The sequence below is a fragment of the Cariama cristata genome, unplaced genomic scaffold, assembly GCF_000690535.1.
Source record: "Cariama cristata isolate BGI_N322 unplaced genomic scaffold, ASM69053v1 scaffold2775, whole genome shotgun sequence".
Classification (NCBI taxonomy): Eukaryota; Metazoa; Chordata; class Aves; order Cariamiformes; family Cariamidae; genus Cariama; species Cariama cristata.
The window spans coordinates 32,636-46,123 of NW_009616756.1; the positions used below are offsets into that span (position 1 = coordinate 32,636).

The 13,488-nt window shown below is 44.7% G+C and overlaps 1 protein-coding gene across 1 annotated transcript in view; it reads left to right on the forward strand.

The window, feature by feature from the left end:
• SSPN (sarcospan) overlaps positions 1–13,488 on the forward strand; it is a 19,321-nt gene that overhangs the window by 5,148 nt on the left and 685 nt on the right. Inside the window, exon 3 of the mRNA XM_009700268.1 lies at positions 8,163–8,249. Coding sequence (XP_009698570.1) covers positions 8,163–8,249 — 87 coding nt within the window. The remainder of the gene's footprint in view (positions 1–8,162; positions 8,250–13,488) is intronic.

Genomic DNA, 13,488 nt, shown 5'->3' on the forward strand with positions numbered 1-13,488 from the left:
CCATGGCTCGTTGCTTTTTGGCACCAGTGTTCAAGCACTGGCTTCTCTGTCCTGGTGGAGTGAGGCTGATGAGGCGCTTTCTGGTGCGAAAGGCAGGCAGACTTTTAACTGAAAAAGCAATGTAATTATTCTTCATTTACCTGGAGTCAGAAACGTTTATGTCTCTTGACTTTTTTACACTTTTTTTAAAAGAACCTTTAAAATAATTTAAGCCGAAACCTTCTCCAAAAGAAACAAATTCTTTGCTTTGAGCATCTCACAGACAAGGATAGGTGAAACAAATAGAGATCCCACAATGGCTGGAAAACCCAGCTGCGAGGGACAGTTTGCAGACGAGGGGTGAGAGACTGTGCGTGGTGTGGCAGCGTCAGGGAAGGGTGCGAGACAACCGGGGCTGGCAGAGGAGTTTGGCTGGCTTTCATGCTTCAAAGATCTTTCAGTGCTTAGTACAACGTGGGTAGGAACCAGCCAGGCCTGTCTCCCGATGCTGCATATCCCTATCAGATGCTGATAACTGAGATGTTTGTTTAATTCCTGTGCTTCTGCATGGGACTCAGACGGTGGGTCCTGCCACTGACCCAGCACGTGCTGGTGGGCTGGCAAACCCGAGTGCCAAAATCGATAGTGCTGCCTGTAACAGGCGGTGCTGACCCAGCCTCCGCCTCTTTCGGTTATCAGGGTTTGTGTTGTTTCGGGGCTGGAAGGGCAGGCAGGTGATATGACAAGCTCCCTGCACCCAGCACCCACTTTGGCTTGTATGGCTCTCGGCAAAGTCGCTCTGGCATCCCCAGTTCCCAGGGAAGCAGCAAGGCCCCTAAAATTAAGCTGAGCTTTTGAAATGATAGAAGATGGCAACAGAGAGAGGTCAGGGGTTGGGATTTTCATCCTGAAAATGGGTTCAATGGTGGCGATGCGTGTAACTGTTAAGGAGAAGCTTTGAGAATGTTGTTGTGAGATGAATGCTGAAAGGATGAAGCATTGTATGCAGGCGTCTGGGGAAAAAAAGGATGGTACCATGCTATAAAGGAATGTAAAGTAGAAATTGGTGTTAAATGCGTGCTGATGATTAGCTGGGGTTGGTTAGACCCGTGCTTCTCTGGACCAGAAGGGATTTGCTGTACCTGTAGCTGTTCCTATAATGTAGATGGTTTCCCTGGCTCAGTGTAACAAAGCAATTCAAGGGCTGCGTTGTCTCTGACGATTTCCCCATAGATGAGGCTCTGCAGATGTTTCCACCTAAAAGCCTTTCTGCAGAGGGTCTCTCACATGATAAAACGAGGCAAACCCGTACGGGTAAATCCCTGGCAGCCTCCTTGCCTTTCTCTTTCTAGATTCTCCCACCCGCTGGATCTAACATTTTTCCATGAGGCTGGACGCTCTGGCTGCACAGTGGTGGCCCTGCCAAACATCAGACAATCGCTTTATGCGTGAGGCAACCTTTTTATCTTCCTAGAGAGAGTCAATAATTGGGAAGCATCCCCAGCTAGAGCGAGAGGCAACCGATCCCCTTCCGTATTGATACAGGGGATGATTGACTATTAAAAAAACCCTGAAATGTGTTCTCTTTTAAAGCCTGAAAGGAGAGAGAGGCACTTTCTTGTTAGCCCTAGCCCCTTGCTGGGTTTTTTTGTTGCTGCTTTTCACACCTTTTCCTGCAGCAATTTTGGAGGTGGCTTTCAGTCAGGCTTTACCTCCTATACAGCCTTGCTGGGGTTTTAACTTTTACTTGTTATTAGGGAAACCGATTTCAATTTTTAATAAAAGGTGACACTTAAAAACTGGTGCCATCAAAGCAGTTAATGGAAATTATAGTCATACAGGCATCCATTTTTTATACAAGCTAGCTTCAATTAGCCATGGGCAAACATCAAAAGATTTGAGAGAAGACTGCCTTCAAGAAGAGCCTCCGAGTTTAGGTATTTAATTGAACCTGCTCCAAAGTATGTGAAACTCTGGATGGTATGCAACGAGGTACGTCACATGAAATATGCTATGGTGAGGTTTCCAGTGCTTGTTTATAGCCCTATGTGTATGTAGCACCAGAGCTGTATTCCTCAGAGCCCTCTGCCATTAAATCACATCATTTTCTAAGACTAACTATGCATTGATGCCTGATTAACTGAAATCCATACTTTTTTTGATCAGGTATAGAGTGGAAAAATTTGACGGGGGGAAAAAAATGTTGAAATGATCTGAAAGAATGGTTTTAGAAGGTAGCTGCACACCAGAGGTCTGTGTGATACCTGGTCAAGTGCTGATCTAATCCTGGACACCTCTATGGTTTAGCCTCCTGGTCTAGTTACAGCCTCAAGGGGAAGGAAGGAGGAAATCTGAGGCCCTGGCTGGAGTACGTTTGTGCAAGAAAGCCTAGGTAAGATTTGGAGAGGGAGATTGTTCAAACAGGTTTCCTCAGCCTAGGTAACCTTATGACTATAGAGATGATGACTTTCCATAGCTTCATAGTCATGGACACATCTCAAACTGTGAGTCATGTTCACGTAGCCCTCTTAGTCGTGCATTCTCATGTTGCAAATCACTGCTGGCTCTGGGAACTTTTAATTTGTCTATTTTTTTGTTCCCTCAGGCATTTGATCACCCAGCAGTGTATTTCTGACTTAAGAGCAGTAATGGGCTGCTCCTGCAGCTCCTGGCTTTGTAAGTGATGGTAGCCTTTGCAGTGCTTTGCCGTGGGAATGAAATCTTACCATAGCACAAAGGACCATTTTCACTCCTGAGGAACTGACCTAAACAGCAAAGATCATTATGGAAAAATATGACTTCATTTGATAATGAATGGTCTTGCAGGGTTTTGATGACTTTACAGAATGTAAAAGAAAGTTGTGCATCTGCCACGGTGTGTTATTGCATAGCTTGAAGGGACCTGTAGCAAAGACATCATTATTTTATTCTGTAGGTGGGGCAGGGATGGTCAGTTATTATGGGGTTTATGGCTGTTAAGAGAATGATTTCCTAGATGATGATGGCCTTTGCCTGCAACCACAATATACATGTTTATCATTATTATTACAGCTATTATTTCTAGAAGTAATTTATATGCAACTAGACTATCCTTAAGTCTAATGAGAAATCTGTAAGGGGAAAAAAACATTAAGGCGCAATACCTTTGTGTGGCAGATTGGCTTCTTTACATGTGGTAGTGACACCCAGGCTGACCTGAAGCTGATGAAAGCTAGCAGTGAAAGCTGCCCGTAGCACCCACTTTCATTGCAGTTTCCTCAAACCTCATAAAGCAAATGAACATCAGTGTTGCTGTCTGCGACAGCCTGAACAGATGTCTGGCATCAGAGATGATCCTGGTTCATAATGGCAAAGCCAACAGGAACATGTTCTTTCTTGTGTCAAAGTCTGTGTCCAGTGGGAGTATTAAATTCGGTGGATAACACGGCTTCTCCAAAGGTGTGGACAGGAGCTAATAAGGTGGGTGAGCCGTCAAGCCAAGTTTCACCTCTGAGGGTGAGCCAGCGACTTCAGAGATAGCTGCAAGAGATAATTTCTTTACCCTGGTCCCTACAAACAGAAAGATCCATAGTGTCCTGAAGTGAGCAACTATAAGATAACTTGTCCATCATGGAAATTTCTTCCTAATTCTTTTAACAGCAGTTTTTCTCCTGAAGTTTGAGACTTTATATTCTTATTAAAAAGGAAGAGTCCACCTGTGGGTCTCAGCAATGCCATGTGGCATTACACTGCATATATTTGAGAGGTATTGTCCTCCAATGTGTTTACTTTCTGCCCCTAAAGGTTGTTGCAGGAGTCTCTTGCTAACAGGCCCCCATATAAAGAGCAGATGAGCTATACTATGTCTTTGTGAGTGTTTGCAGCATTTGTATTGCGATATGGCGTAGACCCAAGATGCTCCTTTGAACCAGGTTTTTGCCTCCTTCCTTCATTTCTTCGTGGATGTTTCCAGCCCCCCCCACTTTACCAGCCTCATACACCAGGGTTTCCAAGATGCTCTGGGTAGTAAGCGCTTTGCTGGAGAAAACCACCTATTCTATAGCATCACTCAGGCTAAGATTGTAGCAACAGTAAAAGAAAAACCAGTATCACAAATATGCAAGGGAGAGATGCAGACAGAGTAGAGCAATCTGTGGCTTTGAAATCTGTCATAATAAAGCAAACCTCATTAATATGTCAGTGTGCAAAGATAATGAATGCAAACCACAGCAGAAATTTGTGCCCTACGTGTTCATATTTCCCCCAGTTATGTACATTACATGACCATCTTCATCACTCCCGTGCGGTGTCCTTGGACCACTCGTGCACCTTGTACTTAGTCCTTGCAGGACCAGATGCCGGTGAGCCACAGGGAGGTGAGGATGGGAAGAGCAGCTCCCTTGCCCCGAGCCTCATGGTCCTCACTGAGTGGCAATGTCTGTGGGCTTTGTCCGAGCACCCTTCTGCAGTGCAACCCGTATTGGTTCCGGTCAGAGATGATGAGCCTGGTTTCTCACCCATGACACTTCTAAGAAGTGTAATAAGTTTAGCGGGAGGGACAGGTTTGGGTGGTGCAGGAGGATGCTGGCACCGTGCTGGGCAGGGCATCAGTGAGACAGCGAGATCGGCTAAAGTAAAGCTGATAGTGAGGGATTTTGGGTACACAAAGCTTGAGATCGAACTTCCTCTTTACTGCTTGAGTTCTGGTTTTAAGATGATTGAGGTATGTAAAGGCACGCTCCTTGCAAGTGCCAAATGTGCGTTGGCGGCACGGTTGCAGTCTCACTGTTGATCCATCTATTTTGCAGCAGTGTGTGAGGCTCCAGGCTGTGAGAAACACCCAGTTGTGCCAGTCTCTATGCGCGTACAGGGAGAGGCGGTTTGCCAAAGTCCTGAAGAGACCAGGACCGCACGCTAGATCTCCGTGGGTCAGGGATCCTCCCAGGCAAATCAACTGGGACCCACTCCTAAATGCAGTTGGGATCAGGTCCCGTTCCTGATGAAACCTATAGGAACTTAACTCAGTTCTCTAGCCCTCTTTGGGATGGGGGGCAACATGGAAAATATCTACTCCTATTTTGATTGTGGTTTAAAAACCCAATAATTCTTAAGTCCCTTTTCAGCCCTGAGATGTTCCTGCCCAATGGAAGGAAGGTCTACTGCAAAAGTAATGAAACTTTTCTACAGCACAAACCTTTAAGTTTTTCAGCCAGCTCTAGTAAACAGATGTTTTCCCTGGGTTGTGAACTGGGGGATTTCACAGAGTACGCCTTCACCAAAATTAAATCTGTGCCTTTCCTAAATACTGCTGTATCACATTCAGGTCTTTTTCTAGACAGAGCTTTTCTAAATTTGAATTCCTTCCCTGGGTAACCTTTCACGTCACCACCTATTCAGCAAAGGGTGTGTTAGTCCATTTGGAAAATTTTGAAATAGGATCTTGAAATAAACTTGAGTTGAAAATTACTCAGAACAGAAATGCATATTTCCAGATTTCCAGATAACAGTTACAAGAGCTGATGTAATTAACTGCTATTCTACAGCTCTTACAGAATCTATTTTATTTGTATAACAAATGCATATCGATTGGTGGCAAGCAAGTGCTAAAGCAAGTTCAACTGCATTTTATGTTGTGTGCTTAGTCAATAAGCCATAGGAAATGTATGCTTCACGTTGGGATATTGCAGTGGCTATTGAAGCACTAGGACGCAGAATCACCTAATGCTGCTTAGCAATCAGCATCAACGGCATCCGTAACGTGCCCGCAGCTGTCTTAGTCACTTAGTGGGTCCTAACAAATATTACCAGAGGATTTTTATAGTTATTCTATTATACTTCACAGGTATAATTCAAAACTGATCTATTAATAATGTATAAAACAGAAGCATAAAGCTGTTTTCTGTATAAATGTTCTACACTTTGGTTTGCTCCAATGAGGGAATTTACCTTTGAAGAATCGAAATGTAAAACATATATGGGTTGTAATTCCCAGCAACATTCTTTTTTACCATCACTTACAAAAATACACATCTCTGGTTAAAAAAAAAAAAAAAAAGCTGGTATATTGTTATAAAAGAAATACTTAAGCCTTCTGAAATATCCTGGCCAAGACTTGCCAGAATCCTGACCCAGTGTAATCTTTTATAAATACCTCTCTACAAATGTGCCTCTTCAAGGATCCCTGAGTATATTATTTAAATCCCAGAGGAACTTTAGAAAGTGCGTGCAGGAATGGCAATCCTTTTAAACGATAATCTTTCTATGGGAACCTTTCTGAAGAGGGAAGTCTGATCCTGCCACATTGAAAGCCGGCAGGGTTTTTGCAGAAGTTGTACGAGGCACTTGATGGTAGAGTGAAAATTCCACCATTGGTATCTGACTCTGCCCTCAGAAATAAATGCAGCTCTGTCAGCTTTCTGTGGGAAAATGGGAATGGGAATAGGAGAGCAGGCACAGTCCCATGATGTCTCACGGGAGTAACCTGGAGGCAAATCCGGGTTCATGCAAGTGTAAATACCCGCTAGTGTAGCTGAAGCAAAGCGAATTTTATTTATTGCTCAAAACAAGATCCTTCAGCACCAGATCCTGAAAGTACGTAGGTCTAGCTTTGACATGAGCAGCCCCTTTTATGTCACATGAATTGGGGATGTAACGTTAAGCGCTAGTGTATTTAAGATTTTTTTCTTTTTTTTTTTTTTTTTTAGTTCCTGCTGCAGGTTCTTTCCTTCAGCCACTACTGCCACTGGGGGAGTTTATCATTTGGATATTACTAGAGATGTGATCTCCTTAAGATTTAAGTTTTATGGGCATGTTAATTGAATTAAAAGATTAATATACAGTGCAAGGGACCAGGACCAAGGACATAGGCGATTAATCCTGAGAAGTAAAATACAGTTGAGTCACATAGAAGCACTATAGGGCAAAAAAAAAACCAGCACTGAAGGACCTTTGACAAGAAAGGTTGTTTTTTCCCCTGACAACGCTGTCAGCTATGGCTGTCAACAATAAAAAGAAGAAAACAAATAAACTGGAGGCCATGTGTAAGTCATAGGACCAGAATATAAATACACATGACATGGAAAGGAGTAAATAATACTGACGCTTTCTTTAGAAATGTTCTCAGGCAATACTTCCTATTCATGTCCTACTGAAATGACATGAAAGAAAACTTTATGGGAAAAAGTGTTATTAATCACACAAGTTCTTGAGGGACACAACTATCCATGTGTTGAGAGGCACTCTTCCTTTACAGGGCTGCTGTCTAGTGCCTTACACCCCCGGGTGCCTGGGGACCGGCTTCTCTGGTCCAGCCGGGGGGAAGCTGCCAAAAAGCAGCCGTCCGGTTGCAGGGCTGCATCTCCTGTGTCCTCCTGTGAGGTCTGCTCGCTGGTCCTCTGAAAGGGTGGGATAGGAAGGCACTTGATTGCAGTGCTAGGAGGACCCAGAAAACACTGCTTAAAAAAGCAAATCGTATTTGTTGGGCTAGCTCCTCAGAGCAGGATCTTCCCTCCTTATGTGGCTGGAAAATGCCTACCAGTGAATGTCTGCTCCTGCAAATAAATCTTAATCTTCAGAATTAATAACGAAGACAGCTAAATGAATAATCTAGTGCATAAATACTTTTCCATTACTGTTACCCTTCAGCCATTACTGCCCTGGGGCTAAAATGCAGTCTCAGATTGCAGGGGAGATGTCTTCTTTGGTAAGGTGTCCACTCACCAGAGAAAGCGTCTGCTATAAACTGTGCTGCTTCTTATCCAGCATGGTTACTGATTTACATCCTGCACTGGTGACATAAAACCCTGTCAGCACCCAGTGGTACATAGGATGGTGCTCTTTGGGTGTGCAAGCCCAACTTCATAAGCCTTCTGCTCCTTTTTGGTAGTTAGTTACATGGAGAAAAACTGGAAACACATCCTAGAGGCTTTTGCTGGGCTGTGTCTTTGTAGGTCTGGTTCAAAAAGTCCCTGTGAGTAAGTTTTTTGTGCCTTGGTGTCTGGAAAGTGAAGGTTAAAGCTCTTCCTTCCTCACAAGTGCATCCACACATAGGAGGCTCTCACATGCATGGCTGTAGCCCCTACTCAAACACTGCTCCTTCAGTTACGGTCTGCCTGACACAGAAAGGTGTTCTGGCTTGAAAAAAATTTATTTTTGTGTGGGTTTTTTTTTAAACTTTGACACATTTTACATCTCTTCCCTTGCAGGTCTGCGTGGTGTCCTTAGTGGGATTTGTTATGCTTTGTATTTCATACCAACCTGATGAGAAGACATGTGTGCAGTTCACAGTAAAGGTACCTTGACTTTTTTAAAATTTCTTCTTCTTCTCATGTCGTTAAATATAATCAGAAAATCTGATACTGGGGATATTTTTAAGACCACATGAAAAGAAGTGAAAATGCACCTGAAATGCAAGAATGGTTTTCTGGTATTTTCCAGGCACTAAGGAAGAAACTGTAGCCTATAAAGGGGAAACTCTAATAACAAATATTTCAATTAGAACAAGATACCATTTTATTTGCCGTGTTTTAAGAATATCAAAGAGATTCAGATCAACAAAGCTGGAATAATTTGGGAAGTGTTCAGTGAAAGATTGAGGGTTACTGATTAAGTAGAGATATTCATAGAGAACAGAGTAAGAAGTAGGGTGGCATAAAATGGGGCCATTTAAATCGAGTTTTATTTTTTAATGTGATCTAAGAAGCATCTCGGCATCTTCCCAGCAGTTTTACTCCTTACCATGAAATAAGAAACTGCATGGGCACAAGCAAATTAAAGACTGGCTGGGAATCTCTCCCTGCCCACCTCCATGGTCAGGGAGAGAGAGGCTGTACCTGAGCACCGACAGCCGTGTCCCAGCGCACAGTGCCTTGTGTTAGGGTCAAGCATTAGCAAATATGGGAAAGCGTTAGCAAACCATGGGGACAAGCAGTTTTCCACAAAGCAAGCTTCCCATCCAAGCACTGCAAGAGAGGCGCCATGCCCCCCCTCAGTCCCCAAAACTGTGCTTCGTCGACACTGGTAAGCCACTAGAAAAGAAAGGCTGAGAACACTTGTTCCAGATGGGACATTTTTAACACCGTTTTTCTGGACTGTTTTTCCTTATTATTGTAATTTTCAGGGCTCTTAATATTTTGCACACACGTAATAACCAAGAAAAATACCAATGCAAGCAACACAAAATAACAGTGATCATTAACTGAGAAAGGCAGGTGGAAATCAAATGCAAGGAGCAGCTCTCCGAAACCTGGCATTCATCCTCCCTTAGAAATTAGACCCCGGTGTGTCTTTTGTGCCTCTCTCAAGCTTCTCCCGTACTTACATAAAGAAAGGGAGAAGAAGAACAATTGTTTCTGCCCTTTGATTGCCTTTACATTCTCGACCCATCACCTTTACACCTGCAAGCAAATGTTACGGCTGCCCCGGGAGCTGCTGGGCTGGGCGGGGCCTGCCACGCCAGGCCGGGCCCTGCCACGCCAGGCTTTTTATTGCTTGCCCTGCAGCATTAAATTGAACTTGGCATCCAAGCAGGAAGGGAGTCATCCCTCGTGTTGGGCTGGGCAGCTCAGATGTCTCTGCCACCCCTAGCAACACCACCCACCCTGGCAGCGAGGAACGTGAGCTATCACTCCTGCAAGAAAAGAAAGGTTTCTAAAGTGCTCCCCAGGTGATGTAAAATGTGTCAGTCTTCATTACCGGGCAGAACGAGAGCTAAAGTCTCCCTTGAAAGTCTTTTGGATCAGTCAATAGCCCATGGGCTGTTGCTTATCCAAAGCAACCTCCTCCCCAAAATCCACCTTCCCAGTGATTCCTATTGTAGCATGCCACAAAACTCCATCATTCCCAGGCTGTTCACCTCTCCTGTCCCACGTCCCCACTGGGAGCTGTTATCCCACAGTGCCTCCCCTCCTCGCTGCCTCTCCTGACCAACAGCTTCTGGCTGCAGGGCACATACCTATTTTAAACAAAGTAGGAGCTGACAGTCTCCACCAGGGCTTTGATCACACAGGAGTCATCTAAATCTCCAGTATCACTTCTCAGATCTTCAAATGTCAGTTAAAGGCTGTCTCTGAACAAAAAAATGAACATTAGCTATTAGGCAACAAGGCTAAGGATGTAAAATTAAAATCATGAGACAAAGCCAAGCAACGTGGGTTGTTCTCTCCTCCTCGGGGCCCTGACGCTTCGTCCATCATCACAGTTGGGTTCAGCCCTATCTACCCTGACTGTTGTCCCCAGGATTGTTCCCCAGCCCAGGCCCTGCCCTCACACTCCTGGCTGGTGCCCACCGAGGCTGCACATGGCTGCTGAGCATCAACCTACAAGAAAATCTTGGCGGGGCTTCCCCAGAGCACAGTAAGCACCCTGGGATCCTTTGCGTAGCCCAAGGGTCACTTTGGGAGGAGGACGACGCACGCACAGGCCTGGGGGATTTTAGTCAACCCCCAGGTGAGCCTATGACCACTGCAAGTGACTCCTTCGGGATTGGAAATGGGAGGAGACCCATGCAGTCCTCTCTGCCTTCGTCCCTCTCGAGAGCTGCTTCTTTCATTTCACACTTGCATGAGCCCTGGATCCTGTTAAAGAAGGAGGTGTTAGAACTGCTTTTGGCAGAAGTCCTTTCCTGAGACTACTGCAGGTACCCACAGCACCCCGTGTGTCTGTGAGAAAGGGAGACCACCACCCAAAGGGAGGGTGGCTTTGCCCTTTGGGGGACAGCAGCGAGTCCCAGGCTGAATTTCTGCCCCTGCCCCATCTCTGCGTCTGCAGGAAGCATGCTCTGCAGCATGCCCAGCTGTTACGTGTGTATTTAAAAGGGGAGAACCTCTTCCTTTGGAAAAAAAAAAACAAAACAAAACAAACCACCACTTAGGAAAATCTTGAGGTCTCCTGTGGACTTCCTGGGCTATCTGCTAATATTTGACAGCTCACTCACTGTGGTCCTCATCGCAGCATCTCCCACGGTAGCATGACACCTCCTGCCCACTCAGCCCCAGCAGCCCACGCCGTGACACACACCGCGGTTCCTGTTCCCTGCAGCTTGAGCCACCAACGTCTTCAAAAGGGGTCCCGGGGATCCACCTCTGCAAACCTTTCTGGTTTCACCTCTGATAACTGTGAAAAGGCTTTTCCCTGAGGAACTCCATCCATCTTAGCTTATTTATTTTCTTTTTGGCACAGAGCAAAATATTGCCAGTAAATATTGCTAAAATGTTTTTTCCTCATATGAGGAACCTGAAGGAGGATGAGCTGCCATGCTCTGACCTCATCGTATGCTGTCTCTCCCCGCTTCCCTTTTCTCCTTCTATTTAAACAGCAATCGCAGTGCCTATCTCTCTGAGGCTGTTAAAAAACAGTTTTCCTGTGGCAAGTTCTGGTTCCTGGGCAGAGCTCGCTATGCAGTTGTATTTGCGATGTTGAAGTTGCCTCCAGGTCTGCCATGTAATTAATCTGCTGATGGGATCTCAGCACTCGCTGTCTTGTGCTCCCTCACAGGCAGTATTTGCATTTGCCTCACCTTTGATATTTGGAAATGTGTTCATTTTCAGCAGCTTGCAGAGAGATTCCTCTGCAAACATCTTGTGAGAATAATAAGCTATTTGGAAATTGCCCTGTGTCCCCACGCATCTCTGCTGGCCTCTGAGGACTGCTGTACAAGCTGCCTGTGTATTCACATTCTGAGATTTCCTTCCCTTTAGGTACACAACAGGCAAATTCTGGAGGGTAGCTTAGGCTGTGGATTTCATGCTATTTTGTCCTGACTTTGGATAGAAGTTGGCAGCTAAATAAAATACCTGCCAAGGGAGAATCAGGCACATCGTCTAGTCTTGGCTTAATATCTCATTTATTAGGGAGGCCTGATTCTGTCTTCTGCTGGTCTGAATCCAGGGACTTCCAGCCAGTCCACTAGGACTTCTACGTTGCAGAACAACTTTTATCCCTCACAGAAGAGGAACGGTCATCAATGTTCATCTACTTTCTGTTTTCCCCATCAAACACATTTACACCACTTTTAAAGTAATGCCATCTCATCAATGTTCGTCTACTTTCTGTTTTCCCCATCAAAAACATTTACACCACTTTTAAAGTAATGCCATCGGCTTATGAATTACCAGATCTTTGTTTGGAGTGGGTCCATCAGTCAGTAGCGCTTCATTTTCTGTGTGCTTTATACGAGGCGGTGTCCCCATTTTCCAACTTCACCTTTCCCATGGACCTTTACCTTGAAAGCTGCGGGGGTAAAGTAGTTGCATTTAATAAGAGCCACCCTCATTTTGAAGCTGCCCTTGGTTTAAGGCTGCAGGGGAAGTCATTAAATTTAATAGTAGCCAAGTCTTGGAAACGAAGATCTTCCTGTAAGAATCCAGTGATATGCGGGAGAAAATGTATATAGTGCTTTCAGATCTGCAATAAGCCCCAATTTTTTTTTTTTTTCAAGCTGGCAACTGAATAGGAAGATTGATTCACACTGTAGATATAAGACAAATGCACCAGGAGTGTGAATTTTATCAAGACATACATACTTGGAGTTTCAAGGTCATAAGAAATGATTTTATATTGATAGTTTGCTTGCGGTATTGAGGTTAAGAGAGAGAGAGAAAGAGAGAAGCTGCTCTTTAAAATAACAGATTCCCAACCATGCCATGTGTCTGACAGATAAGACGCCAAGAAAAATAAATGTTTTTACAGCGCTGAACAGAACCAAAAATGCTATTTTGGCTAAACACAGGATATAATTTTACTATACATTCACACATATTTTGTATGCAGCGCAGCAACTGCCAGTTCCAGCTATCAAAAGCAAGGGAAGTCCATACGCTCTGGTATCCAAAGGTCTCAGGTGCAACCTGGAGTGACAAAGGCTCTGAGTTGCTGCTGGTTTCCATGCATTTGTGGGGGTGGACTCTGGATTGCTACCCTTGATAAAAGCCACCCTATGTTAAAGCTGCCCCTGGTGTAAGGAGTAGTAGGGTGACAAGCAGACCCTTGTCCTTCTCATGCTATAGCACTGGGAAATGAAAGGCGCTCGCTGCTCTTTCACGCCTTTGAAAGACTTCTCCTCCATGTTTATGGGGCAAGTTTTGGAAGGAGATTAACCACAGCAAATACTTTCTTGTGGAGATTTGCATTCCTAAAACAGTAGGACCTGGGAAGCAAGCAGGCTAGCTGCATTCACAGGGCCACAAGCAGGAGATCAGCCACCTCACTGCCTGATTTGCAAGTATAAATCAGATTTGTTTGGGCATGCAAACCAAGAGCCGGGAATAACACATGAGCAAAGTTTCAAAAAACACCTACTTCTCAGCACAGTCTGGGATAAGATGTCAGCCCAAGCCTCAGTCTGCTCATCTGTGCTTCAAGGCAACTGCACTAATCTATCTTGGCTGATGACTGTAAGTCTCGCCAATGCAGGTACAACAGTAGAGGAAGATGATCCCTCCCTCTTTGTAAAGCTTCTGGCTGTATAGAGACACAGATGTCTTGGTGCTCTCATCAGGTCTCAAAATTGCAAGGCAATACTCATATGAAATA